This window comes from Mastigoproctus giganteus, chromosome 10 (assembly GCF_048544385.1).
Source record: "Mastigoproctus giganteus isolate SK-2022 chromosome 10, ASM4854438v1, whole genome shotgun sequence".
Lineage (NCBI taxonomy): Eukaryota > Metazoa > Arthropoda > Arachnida > Uropygi > Thelyphonidae > Mastigoproctus > Mastigoproctus giganteus.
In genome coordinates, this window is record NC_143584.1 from 204,266,099 (window position 1) to 204,288,672 (window position 22,574).

General features: G+C 38.2%; 1 protein-coding gene across 1 annotated transcript in view; it reads left to right on the forward strand.

The window, feature by feature from the left end:
- Nucleotides 1–22,574, forward strand: part of LOC150079798 (alpha-1,3-mannosyl-glycoprotein 4-beta-N-acetylglucosaminyltransferase B-like) — a 186,539-nt gene that overhangs the window by 118,845 nt on the left and 45,120 nt on the right. The window contains 1 exon segment of the mRNA XM_090382259.1: nt 13,858–13,965. Coding sequence (XP_090238385.1) covers nt 13,858–13,965 — 108 coding nt within the window.

A 22,574-nucleotide genomic window follows, 5' to 3' on the forward strand; every position in this document is an offset into this window, starting at 1 on the left:
GCCGAAACTGACCAGTCCGCGCTTGCAGAACATTTTTGGGCTACCAACCACGATCTTGACCCCAAGCGCGACTTTGAGATAGTGGACCACGCGCGACACTTTCGCCACCGCCTATGGCTAGAGTCACTAAACATAATGAACAACCCTAAGGCATTAAATCGCCAGAAAGGCATGCGTATACATCCAATCCTGGAGACAACCGTTTTATTGATGGATAATCACTGGCGCAAGGCAGCACACGTCCGTGCTACAACAATGACGAATGAGTAACGTGCCACACTTTGCTTGTAATGTATTCAAATTTGTCAGTTGATAAAGGGACACGAGTTCCGAAAGCTACTGAAATATTTTATTTTATTTTATTTTATACTGGGTATACTTTAAATAAATATCTATTTGTATTCTAATGATTTTTTTCAGAATATTTATTATTGCAATAAATGTTTATTTAAAACTTGAATTCAAGTAATTACAGTACTTGTTTTTTCCTTACTTTATTGCACCTAATTGTTATCAAAATTTATTGAGAAAAACATTTGTTTTTGGAATACTAGTATCCTGGTTTCATAAATTAAAAATACCGAAATACCGGTATTAAGATTTTGACTGGTATTGTAAGCCCTAGGTGGAGAGGACCTAGCATGTTTTCACATCATTGAGCCCTCCTCTGTTTTGTGGGTTGTGTAGTACATCTGTATTTTGTCTCTTGTGATAATTCCATCTTGAAACATTACTCTTTCATTGTTGCATTGCAGGTGCTGGAGCAAGAATTCCTTGTATGTGTTTTTGTGAAATTCTGTCAGTTGTTTTGGAACTCATCAAACATACAACCTCTTATATAGACAACATCATGAATAGTTTGTGTATACATGTTCATCTCCTCAATTCTGTGGCTTGATTCAATCTTAACACTTTTCTAGCATGGTTGTACCAAAAATAGGCTTATTTTTTTGACTGTTATATCACAGACATGTGCATGTTATGTATTGAACACAGCTTGAAGTTGTGTGTAGTCCTGTTGTCAATGTGTAACTGCACATACTTGTCCACATTTCAAGTAGGGTGGCCATTTTAATTTACTTAATGTCAACAGAAATATACAGTATCCTGTAACAAGAAGAAAACAAACATTATGTATGTGTCTTTATTTGTGTAATGGTTCACTATTGAGAAAGGTATGGTTTCTTCCCAAAAACATGTTACCTAACTTTTCAGCTATCATATATGTAAATTATATTATACAAAGAAATAAAGCTGCTTTTTGGTCTCCTTTCACCACTTGCATTCCTGAATTCTACTTTTTTTGAGCTGCTCTTTCCTTACTGTTATCTATGATATAATACCCTTCATGTTTATGAGTACAGCATCTTTTAGAAATTAAAGAGACCCTAAATGATTGTATTGTGCTGACAAGCCATAATACATAATCATTTAGGGGGTGATAAGAGATACAGAACATTTGTATTTTGGGTGCCTCTGTAGCCAGGTGCGAAGGAGCAGCAGTGCATAGCACACGCTTCTTGATTAGACTGGGGTTCGAGCCCGTCACCACCAAATATGGGGGATGCGGAAAGGTCAGGGAATGACCACCGCATATCCCGGAGCAATATGGCCTTAGTTGCTAATGCTTCTAAAAACCAAAAACAACAACATTTGTATTTTGTAAATTGACATTTTATTACGCAGAGACATTTTTTGAGGACTGTACTCAGATATGACATGTTGCTTACCAGTATTTACTCACGGTCAGCTCCAGTAGTAATGCAATGTCAACATGGCAAACTGAGATCAATGTGTCTTGGCAGTTTCTTGAGTACATTGGCTTCTTTTAACTGCAAATTAGAAATGAAAATTTTATTAACTTATTCCATTTTCCTAATTGAATATAACAGTTTCATTAAGATAGATTATGGAAAGCAAGAAATATCAAAAGCTGAATTTTTACCACCAGAAAACTTTACCATAGATATGGCATGGTTGTTCATGTGACACAGCTGATAATAGTTTTTGGTGGCTTTACCATGATTGACCGCTTGGCATTGCCCATTCTAGACTTATAGCAGTAATACCACTAAAAATCCTTTATAATGCTACTCTTGCTACAATTCTATAGCAAGAGTGCCACTGTGCCATAAAGTTCAAGTGATTGTATGACATAGCTGATATCAGCTGCCATTGCCACCTCAGACAATGTCTCCAGACACTAACAGATAGTGCCTAGTCTCCAGATATTGCAATTTGCGGAACTGATGCCTGTATTGGTAAAACCACCCTTTTGTTCCTTTCACTTAATTTTGTTGCGTTTCTCTGCACTACTTTCAGCAGATCCAAATCCTTATTAAAGCAAGGCCTCTAGACCAGTACGCAGTGCTCAAGATGTAACCTGACCATTGCCTTATACAATGGAATAATCACTAATCACTTCATTATCCCTGCTAGCAATTATTATTATTATTAGCTATATGGTGAAAGGAAGCCTGAGACTTATTCTACACCATCCAAAAAAAAAAAAATTCCTGAGCCACCCTGAGAGAGAGAGAGAGAGAGAGAGAGAGAGAGAGAGAGAGAGAGAAGGGAATCACCAAGAAAGAGAAGAATGATGATATACAGCTCAGGACCCTGGGTGTGCCTTGCCCATACTCAACAGATGTGAGCCTCCGGGAATTTATGCCCTCTCAGGTGATTATTCTGAGCAAGAGGAAGAATCCCATCGGCATTGAGCATGCTCAAACCATTCAAGGCTTTATACAACTCCATCAGATCACCTCGCCGGTGCCCAGTCTCCAGACACCGCAATTTGCAAAACTTAAGCCTTTCTTCGTAAGAGCAACCCTTTGTTCCATTCCCTAATCTTGTCGCTCTGTACTAGTTCCCTGTCTGCACTCGTTCTAGCAGCTCTACATCCTTCCCGAAATGAGACCTCCAGACCTGTACACAGCATTCAAGGCGTGGCCCGACCATTGCCCCATACAAGGGGACAATCACCTCCCTATCCCTGCCAGAAAAATTCCTGTATATCATTGACAAGACACCACGAGCCACTCCACAGCTGGTCCGCACCGATCAGAGAATCTCATATCTGCCTGCGCAATTACCCCGAGGTCCTTTTCATTCTCTACCACTGTCAGTGTAGTACCACAGAGTTGATATATTGCCCTTCGGTTACTGTTTCCCATATGTAGTACCTTACATTTGTCGATGTTAAACCTGATTTGCCACCTCTCAGTCCATCCGCTCAACCCTTCCAGATCCTGTTGCAGCAGCACAGCGTCAGTAGTGTCCTTAACAACCCTGCCAACCCTTGTATCGTCTGCAAACCCAGACATTAAGCTTGATATACCATCATCAATATCATCCATAAATACAGAAAACAACAATGGACCGTTGGGTCCATTGTTGTTTTCTGAACCCTGAGGAACTCCACTAATAACACTAGTCCACGATGAGCAGTGTCCATTGATCACCACTCTCCGTCCTCTCCCCCTCAACCATCCCTTTATCCATAGCAGCAATTTGCCTCAAATGCCACACTGCTCTAATTCGTGCAGCAGTCTTCCATGTGCAACATTATCAAGAGCCCTTCTAAGATCCAAACATACAATATCAAAGTTATTCCCTGCATCCATATTCTTTTGTGACTGTATCATAGTATCCAATCAAATTGGCCAGGCAAGACCTTTCCTCAACAAAACCATGCTGTGTCCGAGCTATAACTGAAGTCTTGTCTAGATGATCCTGCAGTGCTTCCTTAACCAGTGCCTCCATTAATTTTCCTGGAACAGAAGCCAAACTCACAGGTCTATAACTACTTGTGTCATCCTTTGATCCTCCCCCGTGAATTGGGGTCACATTTGCACAACTCCAGTCCATGGGTACCCCCCACCGAGTCCAAAGAAGCTCTCACATTGACCCTATGAGTACATCAATTGTACATCATTGACCCTATGAGTTTTTCTGGCAGCTTGTCTGCACTTCTCAAATAATTTTATATCTGACTGCAGTTACCCCCAGGTCTTTTTCATTTTCCACTACCCTCAGTGTAGTACCACACAGTTGGTACCTTTTAATCTGGAATTACTGCTACCAATATGCAGTACTTTGCATTTGTCAATGTTAAACCTCAGTTGCAATTTCTCAGCCCAACTGCCTAATTTTTCTACATCCTGTTGCAGTAGCATACTATCATTACTGTCATTAACCATCCTGCCACCCTACCTTCATATTGTCTGCAAACTTAGACATAAAGCCTGATATATCTTCATTAGTATCATTGATAAATACAGAAATCAACAGAGGGCACAGCTGCAAACCTCGGGGGACTCCACTGATAGCATTAGTCAACCAAGAGCAGTGTCTGTTAATAATAACTATCATCTCCCTCTCAACCATCCCTTTATCCTTAAAAGTAAATTTCCCTCAATGCCACGCTGCTCCAATTTGTACAGCAGTCTATTATATGCAACAGTATGAAAAGCTTTCCTGAAATCCAAGTATATGATTTCAAAATTATTTTTTGCATCCAGTTCCTTCGTTATTGTATTACAATATTTAATCAAATTGGTCGGAAGGTTGCCCCTTGACAAATCCATGCTGTGACTGAAGTATAACTGCACTCCCGTATATGATGGTCCTACATTACTTCTTTTAGCAGTGACCCATTATTTTCCCTGGAACAGAAGTTAACTGGTCTGTAATTACTCATGTCACTCTTTTATTCCCCTTTGTGAATTGGGCATCTCCATTCCACGGGGGCTTCCCCTGAATCTAAGGATGCTCTCATAATTTTGCCAGGGAGGTAAGGGTTTGCTTACCGCCTTTGCTGCTTACCTTAATATACTTGGGTAGATCCCATCCACCTCAGGTGTCTTTCTTACATTTAACTTCAGCAATTTCTCTTCCACTTTCCTCTCAGTTATTACAAAATCATTTAGCTCCCTGGTAGTTTGATAAACTTCTGGCATCTACTCCTCTGAAGAATTTCCCATGTGTGATTGTAGAAGCAATATACGTATTCAATTTTTCAGCAACTTAAGCAGTGTCATCAACATACTCATTGACATTGAATCACATTTGGCCCATAGTGTATAGTGTTAATTGTAATGTTGCTCTGGGGTTTTCCCAGCTCTGCATGGATTGGCTCAATGTGATTCAACCCCTTCCATTTACTGCTAATATAAGCATAAAAGTCTTTGCTACTGTTCTTCACATTCTACCTTAGCTTTCCTAACCTCCTTTGTGACTTAATTACAGACCATTTTATATATTTATATATACCATAGGCTTCTGTATCACCTGTTAATTTATATGCATCTCATGTATTTTTATTCTCTGCAACTAGTCTCATTAGCCAATCTGACATCCATTTAGGTCTAAACCTTGAATGATTTCTTAGTTGGTATGAAAAGCCTAGTAGATTCTGTGATTATTTTCTTCAGTACTTACCATTTAGAATTTACTGATGGTAACATCAGTTGGTCCCATTGTATAGAATTTAAAAATTGTCCGAGATCACGTTAGTTGCCTTTATGAAAGCAGAAACCGTTCCCTTTGACAGTAGTTAAATCTTTGCTTCATGAACAATCAATGCATGTATAATCACAGCTGATAATCAGATCAAGAGTATTAGCATTAGTATTAGTAGAGACATATGATGCAAGAAAGCAAGCTTATTCAGCATCAACCAGAAAAAAAAAAAAAAAAAAACCCTCCATTTGTTTCAAATGCCTGTCTAGCTCAGCCTTAAATTTATTTAGGCTATCAACTTCCACAACAAAAGATGGAAGTCTGTTCCACCAATCAACCACCCGCTGACTAAAGGCAAATTTCCACACATCTCTCTCTCTCTCTCTCTCTCTCTCTCTCTCTTTTTTTTTTTTTTCTGTAAACCCCAAACACGAGAGATATTAGAACCTATAGTACTTAGTACTGTGCTTTGGTTGGAAGTTAAGAAGATGAAAGAAGATATTTGTCGATGTTGGACTTGAACTTCTGTAGACTGTAATTTTCAGGAAATATGTATGAAGGTTGTTGTTTGTTTGTTATTTGGTTTTAAGGAGCATTAGTAACTAAGGCCATATTGCTCCAGGATATGCAGTGGTCATTCCCTGACCTTTTCGTATTTGGTGGTGACGGGCTCGAACCCCGGTCTAATCAAGAAGCGTATGCTACGCACTGCTGCTCCTTCCAACCTTCCCGCCTATTATGAAGGAAGGTAGGTTGTTCCAGAAAACGGCAGTTGAATGAATAAACGAGGAAGATGAAAAGTTGGTTCTGTGAGTTTGAAGTTGGACAGTAAATAGATGTTGGCTGGTGGCTGCACGTGTTCGGACTGTTTTGAAAGAGAGAACGGGAATTATAGAAGCCAATTCAGAAGAACAATGCCCATGGAAGTATCTGTAGAAAATCTTCTACAACTGTCTTTCCTCAATTTGAATCTATGCACCTCAGGTTCTTAATCTGAACAAGAGGAAGAATCCCATCAGCATTCTGCTTGCTCAACCCATTCAAGGCCTTATACACCTCAATCAGATCACCTTTCAGGTGCCTACTCTCTAGGCACTCTAATTTGCAGTACTTAAGCCTTTCTTGGTAAGAGCACCTTTTTGCTGCCTTTTTTTGTACTCATTCTAGCAACTCTACATCCTTCCTAAAATTAGGACTCCATAGCTGTACACAGTACTCAAGTGTGGCCTCACCATTGCCTTGTATAACGGGATAATCACTTCCCTGTCCCTGCTAGCAAAATTTCTATATATCATTGACAAGGCTCCTTGACCTGCCCTGGCAGCCTGTCTGCACTGCTAAGCGAACTTCATATTTGACTGCACAATTACCCCAAGGTTTTTTTTCACTTTCCACTTCCCTGAGTGTAGAACCACAAGTTGGTACATTTGTCTTGGGTTATTGCTACCCATATGCAGTACTTTGCATTTGTCAGTGTTAAACTTCAGTTGCCACTTCTCAGCACATTTGCCCAACTTATCTAGATCCAGTTGGAGTAGCATACTGTCTTTACTGTCATTAACAACCCTGCCAACATTTGTATCATCTGAAAACTTGGACATTAATCCTGATATATAGTTTCATTGATGAATACACAAAACAACAATGGGCCCAGCACCAAACACTGGGGAACTCCACTAATAACATTTGTCCCTGAAGAGCAGTGTCCATTGATTACCACTCTCTGTCGTCTCCCACTCAACCATCCCTTTATCCATTGTAGCAACTTACCCTTGATGCCATACCTCTCCAATTTGTACAGCAGTCTTTACATGTGCAACAGTATCAAAAACTTTCCTGAAATCCAAGTATATGATATTAAAATTATTTTTGACATTCAGTTCATTTGTGACCACATCATAGTATCTGATCAAACTGGTCAGACAAGACCTCTCTTTAACAAACCCATGCTGTGTCTTAACTATTACTAGATGATCGTCTTGTCTAGATGATCCTGCAATGCTTCTTTAACTAGTGACTCCATTATTTTTCCCGGAACTAACAGGTCTATAGTTACTTGTCACCTTTTGAATGCTGACCGGGCACAGTAAAATGCAAAAACCTTGGGAGGTGCATTATGGCCACAGAAGCTGATGTGCCAACAACTAACAAAAAAAAAAAAAAAAAACCCTTTTGAGCCTCCTTTGTGAATTGGTGATACATTTGCACACCTCCAGTCGATGGGGATCTCCCCTGAGTTCAAGGAAGCTCTCATAATTATAGCTAAGGGTTTGCTTACTTCCTTTGCTGCCTCCTTTAATATAACTGGATAGATCCCATCCACCCCAAGTGCCTTCCTTATTCTTAACTTCAACAATTTCTCCTCCACACTTGCTCTCAGTTATTACAAAATCACTTTACTATCTGTTAGAGTTTGATAAACTTCTGGTATTCCCCTCATTGAATAACTCCTCATGTGTGAATGTAGATGCAAAATACTCATTCAGTTTACCAGCTACCTGAGCATGATCATCAATAGTCAACCCATCTATGTTAAGTTGTCCAATCTGATTCATCCCTTTCCTTCTATTGTTTACATAAGTAAAGAACTCTTTGCTGCTTTTCTTTGCATCCTTTGCCAAAGATTTGTTGTAGCCTGCCTTCATCTGCCTAACTTCCTTTGTGACTTGATTACAGACAAGCTTATATGTACCATAGGCTTCTGTTTCACCTGATAATTTATAAGCATCCCATACATTTTTCTTCTCTGCCACAAGCCTCATTAATTCATCTGACGTCCATTTAAGCCTGAACCTTGAACAGCATTTCTTAGCTGGAATGAAAAGCCTAGTAGCCTCCAAGATTAAGTCCCTGAAGGCTTCCCATTTAGAATTCAATGTTAGTAACATCATCAGTTGATCCCACTGTACAGAATTTTAAAACTCTACTGTCTCCCTGTAGTCACCTTTACGAAAGCAAAAGTCCTTCCCTTTGGGCGCCTCCGTAGCCAGGTGGGAAGGAGCAGCAGTGGGTAGCACATGCTTCTTGATTAGACCGGGGTTCGAGCCCGTCACCACCACATACGGAGGATGCGGAAAGGTCAGGGAATGACCACCGCATATCCCGGAGCAATATGGCCTTAGTTGCTAATGCTCCTAAAAACCAAATAACAACAACAAATAACCTTCCCTTTACCCTTGATGGTAGTTACAGCTTTAAGTAATTCCTACCATGAAGTCCTTTCTTTGTAGAAAACCCTTTGCTGCCGATCATGAGGCAATTTCTACTTCCAAGTCTTGGTTTGAATGAGAGGACGGACTTCTACAAAACTAGCTTGCAAAAGTGTACTGAGAGGTGGCAAAAATGTGTCATTTTGTCTGGTGACTATGTTGAAAAAGTAATACATCATGTTTGTTTCAACTTTCTATCACAACTACTTCTGAGTGAATACAAATCTTTTTGAATCCTACTCCCTACAGATGTTTCTACTGCCAAGATCATGGAAAGTCTAAACCAAGAAGAGAAGATTCTGTTCTTTTGTTCAGTGAGGAAGTACTTTATGGCTTCCTGTGACTACATGGTGCACATGTAGTTACAAATTTATGTTATTATAAATACTAAGGTAGTGCAAATTTTATCACTGGCAGTGTATTGTTTTCAAATTTGAAATTTTTTGTGGTCAAGTTTCCAGTACTTTTTTGGTGTCATTAAAGATAAAGATGAAGCAATAGATCAGTTGCAAAACATTTTTTGCATCATTGTTTCTACCCCCCTCCCCTTAATTTCATCATTCAGTCTGTTTCTGTGTGAAAACCTACCAGATGCATCATTGGACTGTGGAGAAATTCCTTTGGATTGGAGAAGTGCCAGTGTATTGCCAATACATAAAGGCCGTTCTAAGAGTGAAGTCGGTAACTACAGACATTCGTTTGACTTCAGTGGTAGGGAAATTCTTGGAGGCAATGATGAGTACATTCCATGGACATCTAGATAAAAATGGCATTCCAGAGGGGACACAACTTGGCTTTCATAAGAAAATCATGTTTAACTAACATGACAAGCTATTTATCACAGTTACTCATGAGCTGGAGGTAGGGAACAATTTTGAAATAGTTTATTTGGATTTTAGCAAGACATTTAACTCACTGTGTCATGAGAGTTTACTTTATAATCTGGAACCTGTTGAGATTACTGGCAAGATTCTAAGCTGGATTGCAGGGTGACTGCAGGGCAGAGAGTGTGATTAATGGATATGTTTCAGATTGATGTAATGTCAGAAGTGGGGTTCTCGAAGGATTGGTTCTTCACCCCCCCCCCCCCCCCCCCCCCCCCCCCCCCCCCCCCCCCCCCGTTGTTTCTGATTTTCATAAATGACATTGCCAATAGGATAGATGGCATGATGTCAAAATTTGCAGACAACATAAAGATTGGGAGAGTTGTTAATGATCAGTGTCAGGCGACATGGACAGGCTGCAGGGATGATCAGAAAGGTGGCAACTATGTTTTAATGCAGCAAAATGTGTGGTCTTACACTTTGGAAATAGCAACTCTAAAGTAATTTATACACTTAGTGGAGGTGAATTAAAAACGGTAGAAGAAAGAGATTTAAGAGTAACAATAGGTAGACATAAATTTCTCTGAGCAGTGTAAACAGGTGGCTAGGAAAGCACATAGTGTTCTTTTGATGATTTATTGAACTGTAAAGATGGGGAAGTAATAATCTCACTATATAAGACAATTGTAAGACCACACTTGGAATACTGTGTCCAAGTTCAAGGCAGAGCTAGACAAACATTTGGAGCAGGTGGATGGGTGAAATGAGAAGTGTGTTTTTTTTTTGTTTTTTTTTTGGCTGATGCTATATAAGTTGCTTTCTTGTATAATATGCCTTTACTAATGCTAAGTATGGAGACCTCTTCTAAAAAAGACTGAACTTTTTGAAGGAGTCCAGTGATAGGCAACCCACATAGATCTGCAAAAGGGCGACTATATGAGGAAAGACTTTGATTATGTGGGCTACAGAGCTTAGCAACCAAGTGCCTTACAGAGAGGATAGTAAAATGAATGAAGGAGAAATTTTCATTGCTAATAAAGGATTCCAGAACTAGGGATCATAAATTCAAATTACAGGAGATGTTCACAGGATTATAGGAAGATTTCTTTTAGCCAGAGTGTTATTGATTACAGAAACAAGTTACTTCCACTGGTAGTTGCTAACAATTTGAAGAAATTCGAACATCAACTGGATAGTTACTGCATGAGGAAGGAGCATATAATTAGTCTTATTTTCTTATATACTTTTTATTAATCTTCCTTTATATTTTTATTATTTTTGTTTTATTTATTATTATTTTGTTTTTATTATTATTTTTATTACTATTATTTTTTGTTATTTTTATAATTTTTTATTTTTTTTGCCAGTGTAGCAAAAGCTTGTCTTCCTTGCACTGTGCTAATACTAAGATTAATGCTATTATGAAGGAAGAAAGAAGGAATTGAAATCACTGTGCTAATACTAATATTAATACTATTATGAAGGAAGAAAAAATTGATATACAATGGCCCTTGGTTGGGGAAGTGAACAAGTGCACAAGAAAGATTAAAATTTAACAGATGATTTTTTTTTTTTTTTTTTTTTGTAAATGTTCCTGAAGAGGGCAGTTTAATAGTATCTTTCTTGAAGCAGTCTAAATCAAGTGATGTCTAATAGTATATCCGAATAGAAATCCATAGTTAGAAGTTAGGTAAGATGATGTTTAAAATCATACTCTATGGTAAACAACCATGTGGTTGTATTTTAATATATGTGTATTTTGCCAGTGAAATGTAATATCTAGTGCAACTTGAACTTTAAAATAAAATAATCTCCTGCTTTTTTTTTTTTTTTCATTTTCTCCCAGAAACAACCTGTTTTCCTCCTGCTTACAAATCCTGATCTCCAGCTTTTTTAAAAGTAAAAAGTTGCCAACTGTGGAATTTTTATAGGCTTTTTCACGCCATAGTCAAGTTAATTTTGCTCAGGAGGGGTTTGTGCACACCTGGGTTTTTTATCTAGGAAAACAAGCAAATCAGTCATCGGATACATACAATTTGCTGATACCAATTGATATTTTCATTCTTGGAAGCAAGGAAACAAAGATCAAGTTCAAACAGACCAGAATCTCATTTTGTTCGTTGCTTAGATTTTCTTGTGACTGTCTTTATTCTTGATATATGCTTTTCTCATGTTCAGAATTTCAGTTATGATCAACCTAACAGTTGCATTGTTCAAATTCAGCTCAGTTGGTATCATTCTGAATGTTAAATATAATTAGTTAGAGTGAATCAACTTTCTTGTTTTCCACATTTTTGAACATTTTTTAACTTGATGCATTTAAGATACTCATGATTCATGTCCATTCTCATTCTGTAGATTTTGTAGCCCACTCAAAACACTTGGTCTCAATATTGTATCCTGACTATAAACTGTCTTCAACTCGTTAAATAGAAATGGCATACCTGTTCAGTTTCACTGAAAACTTGATACAAATTTCCACAAAATTCCATAAATTTTTACTTAACCTTAAGAATACAGTTGAAACACTGTTTTTGGAAAACACAACTAGTCACAATACATTTTCATACAATTCTAACAAGAATGTTAGGCGACTCATTCAGTAGTGAGAAAAAAAAAATGATCCTGGAACTTGATTGTCATTGACCTGACCAGGAATAAATGAATTGATTGCCAACATTTCTAATGAATTTTACAAATGTAGTATTTTATTTTGTGAATCATATAACTTATTGAAATATAGTAAGTTTTTTTTCATGTTGGCATTGTGCTGTGTTTTGAGATAATAAAAAAAAAAAAATCGGGTGTGTACCCTGTACGCACGAAACATGTTTTATGTGTAAACATCTTTGGCAACACCTGATAAATTTTGAACACCTAGAACTGAAATCATGAACTATGTAATTTATGCTCATGCTCACTACTTACGCTACAGAATCAATGTTAGTGATAAATAGGATACACACGCCACTGCTTACTCTGCCAAATCAACGTTTGGAAGAGGTTAGGCCAATAGCCTGATTACCCATTTGATTGTAGCCATTTGTTCAATAGTATGATTGCAACAATACAAGTATTTGTATTGTTACAATCATACTGTCATGTTAATCATGTTACTCTGTCATGCTTTGTCACAAATTACACATGCAGCGCTAACGAGATCTGCAAGAAATGACAGTATCCATGCATAATATGCTATTGAAACTGACTTGTGCTCAGGATCTCAATGAGCACAAGCATGAGATGGTAATGCTGCACATTCTATTTCACAATGAGGAAACAGAGATACTGTCAAAGATGAAATATGTCAAGATCTACAAGGACAACGAAGAGCCTATACTAGATCGTAAATTGTATGTAATGTAATGGACTTGGACATTTGCAAAATTATTGAAATAAGTAAGACAATGACGACGGTGACCCTGATGAAGCATACGGTAATGACCTGCATAGCCTTGTAACACGACTGCGAGAAGAAGACCCCCTTTTGAAACTTTTACAATCATCCAAACAGCGAGATGAATGAGGATCTAAAGCTCGCTGCACTCAACCCACTCAGCACAATTACAAAGAAACACGGAAACTTGATGACCAACAAGGACTTCTGCATCTTAATGAGAATGGCCAGTGAAAAGCAAAAGATTCTGTTCATGCATGTAATTTGGAGTCTGTTATCATCCAATCGCAAACCGATTCAAATATTCTTGACCAACCCAGCTGGTTGCAGAAAACCAATTATGATTTGTTTCTTGATGGAGATATACAACTGCTTCAGTAATACAGATGAGTACTCTAATGCCTACATTACATGTGCTTCAACTGGTAAGTGTGAAGCATGCGTAATGTAATGATCTTGGATGTGATCAGAGCTGGTTTATGCCAGCTCTGAGCACATCCAAGATCACCGCCCTCAAGATATCCATTTCTCTGGTTATCAAAAGGTTTCTGCCATGTGTGGCAGTAATTAGCCACCTAAGTGGTATGCTCCGAATCATAAATGTTTTTCCACAACCAGCTGGTTTATGCCAGCTCTGAGCTCATCCAAATCACCTCCCACAATCCTTGTGCGATCTCCTCTCCCGACTCCGTTTTTCTTTGTTATGAAACGGAAATGACGTCATTTGATGTCATTTCTGCATCGCAAAATCTTGACAAATTGATTTTACTACTGTCCGAAATTTAGTAGGTGCTGCCAAAGATGTTTACACATCAAAAAGGCAGCATTTTCTGAGAACTTCAGAAGGAAAAGCCATGCAAACATAAGGATATCCAAAACATTTTGCCTAGTTGTGTTGTATTTTTACATGTAATCACACAGAGTTCTTTTTGCACTTTACTAGTAATTCATAAATCTTTTACAGAAGGACTGTAAGAAGAGGAAGGACCAGGTTTGGCTTCATTACAAACCATCATTGTTCCAACATGTCGGTACTCATTCATCACTGAGGGGTAAAGTGCAGAAATTGAAGGTAAACAGCATTACGTATTTTGTTTATGTGTGGACAAACATCATGATTTGTATAGGATCAGTTTTTATCATAATTTGAATTCCTTTAAGTTAGATTATTCTTGGAACATTCAAACATTGTTGTTGTTTAGATGTATGTTTTAAGATGATTGCTGCTAAATGTACTGATTTTTCCTAGGAGTGGGTCTTGAAACAGGCATTAAAATACATTATTTTATTAAAAGAATGCATGATTAAATATTATGCAACATAATGATTATATTACAAGTGATACAAAAATTTGTTATTAAAATAATGTATTTGGATTTAAGAATATTTACAGGCACTCCCCGACTTACATAAGGGTTGCATTCCATGGAACTCTACGTAAGTTGAATTTTTCGTAAGTCAGAATTTCCCTAAATGCTTATGTAGCACTCGCAACTGTGCTTGCTGAATTTGATTGAAGCAAAAAGAAATGTTTGACGAACATATAAATAGAATTATTTATTCAATTTTTTTATCTCATGCATAGGAAAAATTACAAAAGTGTGCAATCACAAAAATTTCAAAATTATAAAATTACAAAAAAAAGGGAGAGGACAGGCATAACGTCAGAAAGTTTTACCTTTCGAGCATCATTGTCAGAATCAGCATCTCCAGCTGATAGGTACTTCACTGCAGAGGTTGAGGGCTGTGAAAATTTAGAAGAGGCTCCTCCGTAGCCAGGTGGGCAGGAGCAGCCAGTGCATAGCACACGCTTCTTGATTAGACTGGGGTTCGAGCCCGTTACCACCAAATACGAAGGATGTGGAAAGGTCAGGGAATGACCACCGCATATCCCCGGAGCAATATGGTCTTAGTTGCTAATGCTCCTAAAAACCAAATAACAAACAAACAAGCTGCTGCAGAATCAGCACTGGCGACTTCATTGCATACTTTAACATTGTGGAAACCAGCGCAATGCTTGAAATTATTAAACCACCTGTTGCTTGCCATGAACTTGACTTGTGGTTTGCCCCGTACTTATCCATAATACATTCATAAATACTTGTTGCTTTTGCTTGAATGGCCATTAGACTCAGGGGCACTCACTTCTTAATCTGATTTTCCATCCATATTAATAGTTTTTCCATCTTTGAAATAGTACCCGAATGCTATTTTGTGATTATTGTTGACCTTAAATGTATTGATCCTTTAACATCTTCTTTTATATGTGCACTGTCCTTTAAAATAGCATTCACTGTTGAAGCAGCGAGACCTAATTCCCATGCAATAGATGACAAACGTTGTCCTGCTTCTTACTTCTTAATCATTTTCATTTTTAAATCAATTTTTCTTCGTTTCCTAGCACTGCCACCACCTGCACTTTCCATTGGTTGCTTTCCCTTCATCATTGTAATAAGGAAATAGGAACGAAGAGAAGATTCTGAAAATTTATTTATGTGTTTTATATGATTGAAGATTTCGGTGAAAGGGAACACATTTCACCATAATAACTTAAAAATCCACATAATTCCCGTTATCGATTATTGCAAATGCAGTAAGATTGAGTTTACTACCCATTTATAATAGACTAACAGAAAAGCCCAATAAACTGGAAAGTGCAAATTGTTTTTGTTTTATGGTTGTGACCTCCAGAAATTTTCTTTAGAAAAATATCAACAAAGGCTTTCAAAATTGATTCTTTAACAGAAAGTATGATAACAATGAAAAGGTAGCTCTCCATTAGAAAAATGAATTTTTAGAGAGATAAATAGCTTAGTTATATAGCAAAAATTTTGACTTCCAATGTCTTGGAACGAATTACAAAAAAAAAGCAACATGTTATTGGGTTCATATTGCGATATTTTCACAGTACCTCCATTTATTCCTACAGGATGCAAAATACGTTTCCACGATTTTTTTTTAAGTTTGCACCAGCCTGCAAAAACTTACATTAAGTCGAATTTATGGAAGTTGAGTATTACGTAAGTCGATGAGTGCCTGTATAGTGAAGCTAGTGGGTTATTATAATTGAGCAATCATTCTTTTTAATCTAGCTGGCAATACAGGCAGAGACTTTCATTCTCCATTCTTCGTATAACAGTATTTCACAAGAAAAGTTTATCCAGCACTGCTCTAACTTTGTGAGTGCTTTTTTTGAGACACACTGAAATACTGGCACCAGCAATAAATTCTATCTTAAAATTGGCAACTTTTGAAAAAGCCAATTTAAAAATACCTTATGGATGAAGTCTGTCTGCTCATGTAACTTTTTTGTAATTAAGCTTAAAAATTCTTTCTAGCACCCACCGTTTAATGTAAGAAACTATAAAACAAATAAACCTTAAATTTCTCTGTAATAATATGGCCAATTATGTTTAGACCTTGCTCAGTACCCTTCAGAGAAAGTTCATTCATTGGTTTTGTAATATAAATTCTGTCACTAGTCTGTCTGTCTTTCTCTTTATTGGTTTCAGTGGGTTATAAAATAAACTTCATTGTTTAATGATATGTCACCTAGAAAAATGCTTATTTTTAAAATTTTTTAAATGTTTTATGGTTAAGTACAAATGCTTGTAACTGTGCAGTGTAAATTTTCTGAATTGATTTACCTGTACTGGCCATCAAATTGCTTCTGCCTGCATTCACTTCATTTTGTAAACATCAGCAGGAAATCACTTTCATCTTATTTTTATTTTACACAATTCAAGCTTTTCAAGACTTATAGAATCTTTCATTCATACTCTGATGGTCCTTGACTTGCACAGTGGTTGTGATAACTGTTTTTTTTAACATTATTTGGAGAAGGCTTGGGTTTTGAGTCCCATCTGGATATGTTGGACTTTCATGGAATTTTTTCACATTGTGGCCAAATTAGTTGGTCTCTGATAAAAGCTGCATGGTTTTTCTCCCTGGAAGCTCAGGATTTTTCATCTTTAAAAACAGGCATATTAATCACAGGGTGCATACAGTTTAAACAGTTCAACATAGTTTCCTTGCCATGAATACCACCTGCACCCATATCTCATTAAAAAGAAAAGAAAAAATTTGAAAAGTTCGTTCACAAGCACAGTATAACTATCTAAAAATTTTGGAATACTAGTCAAATGGTGGAGTGTTTGCCACAAGTGACCACTTAGGTTAAATGATCCTTATTACATCATCTTAGCATGCTAGTGAATAGCTATCCTTATTACCTCTGTACTAGGAGCTGCAGAGCTTGGTAACTAGGCACGTTAAAGGAGTTGTGATTGAGGTCTATAAGACTCTGAGACAGGATAGTAAAATGAATGAAGGCAAAATTTCACTGTTACAAATGATTCCAGAACTAGAGGCCATGAATATTTGCGGGTGGTTGGTTGGTGGAACCGACTTCCATCACTTGTTGTTGAAGTTGATAGCCTAAACAAATTTAAGGCTCAACTGGACAGGTATTTCGAACGAACGGAGGGGTGAGATGGGAGTGGGGTTTTTTTTTTTTTTTTTTTTTTGGCTGATGCTGAATAAGCTTGCTTTCTTGCATCATATGCCTCTACTAATGCTAAATGCTAATGCTAATGCTAATTAAAATTACAAGGAAAAAGATATATACTGCATTGTTCTAAGTTTTCTTTTAGCCAAAGAATTAATTACTAGAATAAGTTGTTAACTCCGTAGATAGTTGCGGCTGACAACATACGTGTTTTTTTTTTTTTTTTTCTTCTATAATTATTTTTTATTTGTTTTTATATTTTGCATATTTGTTTATTTCTTTTTTTTTTGACAAGTAGTAGTAGTGGCATGTGATGCAAGAAAGCAAGTGTATGAGCTTATGCAGCATCAGAAAAAAAAAAAATTAACAAAACAATTCTCTCTAAATGTTTGTCCAGTTCCTTCTTAAATTTATTTAACCTATCAACTTCCACAACGACAGCTGGAAGTGTGTTCCAGCAATTAACCACCCGCTGGCTAAAGCATTAGCATTAGCATTAGCAGAGGCATTTGATGCAAGAAAGCAAGCTTATGCAGCATCAGCCAAAAAAAAAAAAAAAAAAAAGAAACCACTTCCACTTCACCCCTCTGTTCGTTCAAAATACCTGTCCAGCTGAGCCTTAAACTTATTTAGGCTATCAACTTCCACGACAAGGGATGGAAGTCTGTTCCACCAACCAACCAACCGCTGGCTAAAGGCAAATTTCCTCACGTCTATCCTAGATCTGTCTTTCCTCAATTTGAATTTATGCCCTCTCAGGTGATTATTCTGAGCGAGAGGAAGAATCCCATCAGCATTGAGCATGCTCAAACCATTCAAGGCTTTATACACCTCTATCAGATCACCTCGCTGGTGCCTAGTCTCCAGACACTGTAATTTGCAAAACTTAAGCCTTTCTTCATAAGAGCACCCCTTTGTTCCATTCACTAATCTTGTCTTCTCTGTACTCGTTCCAGCAGCTCTACATCCTTCTTGAAATGAGGCCTCCAGACCTGCATACAGTACTCTAGGTGAGGCCTGACCATTGCCTTATACAATGGAATAATCACCTCCTTATCCCTGCTAGACAAATTCCTATATATCATTGACAATACACCATGAGCTACTCTTGCAGCTCGTCTGCACTGCTCAGAGAACTTCATATCTGCCTGCACAACCACCCCCAGGTCCCTTTCATTCTCTACCACTGTCAGTGTAGTACCACAGAGTTGATACGTTGCTCTGTGGTTGCTGTTTCCCATATGTAGTACTTTACATTTGTCAATGTTAAACTTCATTTGCCACCTCTCAGCCCATCTGCTCAACCTTTCCAGATCCTGTTGCAGCAGCATAGTGTCAGTAGTGTCCTTGACAACCCTGCCTACCTTTGTATCGTCTGCAAACTTGGACATTAAGTTTGATATACCATCATCAATATCATTTATGAATACAGAAAACAATAATGGACCCAACACTGAGTCCTGAGGGACTCCACTAATAACATTAGTCCACGATGAGCAGTGTCCATTGATTACCACTCTCTGTCTTCTCCCCCTCAGCCACCCTTTATCCACAGCAGCAATTTGCCTCCAATGTCACACTGCTCCAATTTGTGCAGCAGTCTTCCATGGGCAACAGTATCAAAAGCCTTTCTAAGATCCAAGTATATAATATCAAAGTTATTCCCTGCATCCAGTTCTTTTGTGACTGCATCATAGTATCCAGTCAAATTGGTCAGGCAAGACTTCCCCTTAACAAAACCATGCTGTGGCCGAGCTATAACTGAAGTCTTGTCTAAATGATCCTACAGTGCTTCTTTATCTAGTGCCTCCATTAATTTTCCTGGAACAGAAGTTAAACTCACAGGTCTATAATTACTTGTGTGAGTCTTTGATCCTCCTTTGTGAATTGGGGTCACATTTGCACATCTCCAGTCTGTGGGTACCTCCCCTGAGTCCAAGGAAGCTCTCATAATTATGGCTAAGGGTTTGCTTACTTCCTCTGCTGCCTCCTTTAATATAACTGGATAGATCCCATCCACCCCGGGTGCCTTTCTTGTGTTTTATCTTCAACAATTTCTCCTCCACTTTACTCTCAGTTATTACAAGATTTTCTAGCTTACTGCTAGAGTTGAATACACCTCTGGCTTTCCCCTCGCTAAATAACTCCTCATGTGTGAATGTCGATGCAAAATATTCATTTAGTTTGTTAGCTACCTGAGCAGGATCATCAACAGTTGACGCATCGATATCAAATGGACCAATCTGATTCATCCCCTTCCTTCTAGAGTTTACATAAGTAAAGAACTCTTTGCTGTTTTTCTTTGCATCCCTTGCCAAAGATTTCTCATAATCTGCCTTCGCCTGCCTAACCTCCTTTGTAACTTGGTTACAGATCAACTTGTATCTATCATAAGCTTCTGTGTCATGTGTTAATTTGTATGTATCCCATGCATGTTTCTTCTCTGCTAGGCCCCGGGTGCCAAGCGATTGTGACTGAGCGATTTCTCTGTGCTTTCACTGCGATTCTCAAAAGGTGAATTCTAGTTCTCTTTTACGTTCTTCTCCTTAATAAATCCTTTTATTTAATAGCAGCTCTTTTTTTCAAAAGTACTGATCGAGAGCAAGAAAGGAAAGTAACCTTTCTTTTTTCATATTTAATAGACTAATCACTACTAACTTCGTTTGGTCACACCAGGCACTGCTCCTGCCTCCCCGTGGCGGGGCCGGTAACCTTGGCAGAAAAGTTCATCTGCCAGGGGCTAAGAGGAACCAACATGGAAAAAAATATGTTTCCAACTATAGAGTCGACAAGCTGTCGGCCAGATACCGAACATAAACATGATTCGTCACAAGCAAAGAGGTTGAAAACAAATCCCTCGGTGACAGACTTACCAGCATTTTTAATAATGCACTCACTATCAGAACAGCCTCTCAGTAAGCTATCCCCTTTTCTAATCCAAAAACATCTGGAAAGTATTGCAGGGTCTCCCAAGACGGTTAAGAGACTGCAATCAGGGGACTTACTTGTTGATACTCTAAACCACAGGCATTCTGAAAAACTACTAAAAATGACAAATTTTGCTGGTATTCCAGTTAACGTAACTCCACATGCAACCCTGAATACATCAAAGTGTGTAATATCTAGTTGGGACCTGATGAATGTGACGGAGGAAGAAATTAAAGAACTTAAGGAACAAAATGTAATCGCTGTAAAAAGAATTATGGTCAAAAGAGACAATATACTGATACCTACCAGAAATATAATCCTCACCTTTAACAGTCCAAATCTGCCCTCATCAGTAAAAGCAGGATATCTTCTTTGCCGCACTCGTCCTTTCATACCCAATCCGTTGAGATGTTATAAATGCCAAAAGTATGGCCACTCTCAAATGACATGCAGAAGCAACCCAGTTTGTCCCAACTGTGGATCCTCTGATCACATTCAGAGTGATTGTTCAGTGAAAGAAATGATCTGTCCCAACTGCAAAGGCAACCATCCAGCCTACTCTAAGACATGTGAGAGATGGAAAACAGAGAAAAAAATTGTGCAATATAAAGTTGAAAATAAAGTTAGTTATCAGGAAGCAAGAAAATTAGTTGCACCCAGGTATACATAACCGTACCTATGCCAGTATCGCAAAAAAATATGAGACAATAGCCACGCAAACTGATGTTACCATTCCACATAACATATCAATCTCCGACTGGGCTCGAGCTGTCCTCTCTCAGCAAGAGTCCAATACCCTGAAGCACTCAGACCAAGCCAGTAATATGCCTCTTAAGATTCCAGCAAAATCTCCTCCTCCACCAGTGATTGCTACTACTTCAAATAATCCTAATTCATCTACAAAAAAGATTATTCAGGACACATCGATGCATTCAGAGTATTCATCCAAACAGGAAGATCTGGTTCTTGAAATATTTGTAGAAGAAGAAGAAGATATGGACACAGGTCGCCCTACATTTCCAAAAAGAGACAAACCAAAGCCAGAACGCCATAAGACAGCCACGTCAGGTACAGCTTCTTCTTCTAAATTCAAGTAATGCCTAACATCTTGCAATGGAATTGCAGAGGCTTTCGTGGCAACATTGACGACATTCATTACTTAATTAACCGCTACTCTCCAGCTGGTTTCTGCCTGCAAGAAACCTATTTAACTCCTCAAATTTCCATTTCCATAAAAAACTACTCAGTCTATCGACTAGATCGGAATACATCCAATTCTGCTCGCGGTGGTGTAGCTATCTTAATTAACACAAGGATTCCAGCTAGGCAAATCACTCTCCAAACCCAAATCGAAGCTGTCGCTGTGCGTCTGATTACTCAGACTGCTTTAACTCTAGTCTCAGTTTATCTCCCACCAAATCATACTTACTCTTATAATGATCTTAAAGAACTTTTATTACAGCTATCCTTCCCTATCTGCCTGCTAGGGGATTTCAATGGCCACCACCCTTTATGGGGATCATCTAAATTAGACAGACGCGGCCGACTGATCGAAACTTTACTGGATAAAGAAAACCTCACTCTTCTTAACAGTGGTTCGCACACCCACATACAGTTACCTAATGGACAGACTTCTGCCATTGACCTATCGATTTGCTCCCCAATACTGTTTTCAGTCATGCAATGGTCCGCTCTGGATAATCCCATGGGCAGCGATCATTTTCCAATTGTTTGTAATCTGATGACTACACAACCACCATTAGGTGAACCCTGCAGGAAATGGAAATTCTCTAAAGCTAATTGGGACAAATTTCAGTCAGCAATCACACTGGACAAAAAAATTATACAACTACATTCCATAGATGAAGTTACCGATTATATCACTTCCTGCCTTTTATTTGCAGCTAGAAGCTCAATTCCAATATCAAGTTCAAAGACTCGACGCCATTTCAACTGTTGGTGGAATGAGGAATGCACAAAAGCGAAGAAAGAACAAAATAAAGCATGGAATTTATTTCGTCGAACTCGAACTACAGTTAATCTTATTAAATACAAGAAACTAAAGGCAAAAGCTAGTCTCATTCAAAGACAAGCCAAGAAAGATTCTTGGACTCGGTTTGCATCGACTAGCAATAGAAACACGAACCCACGATTAATATGGAAGAAAATTAGGCAGCTTTCCGGGAAGTTTCCAACTGTTCCTTCCCCAATTCTCTCTTGCAATGGTCTAGACGTCTCTGCTCCTC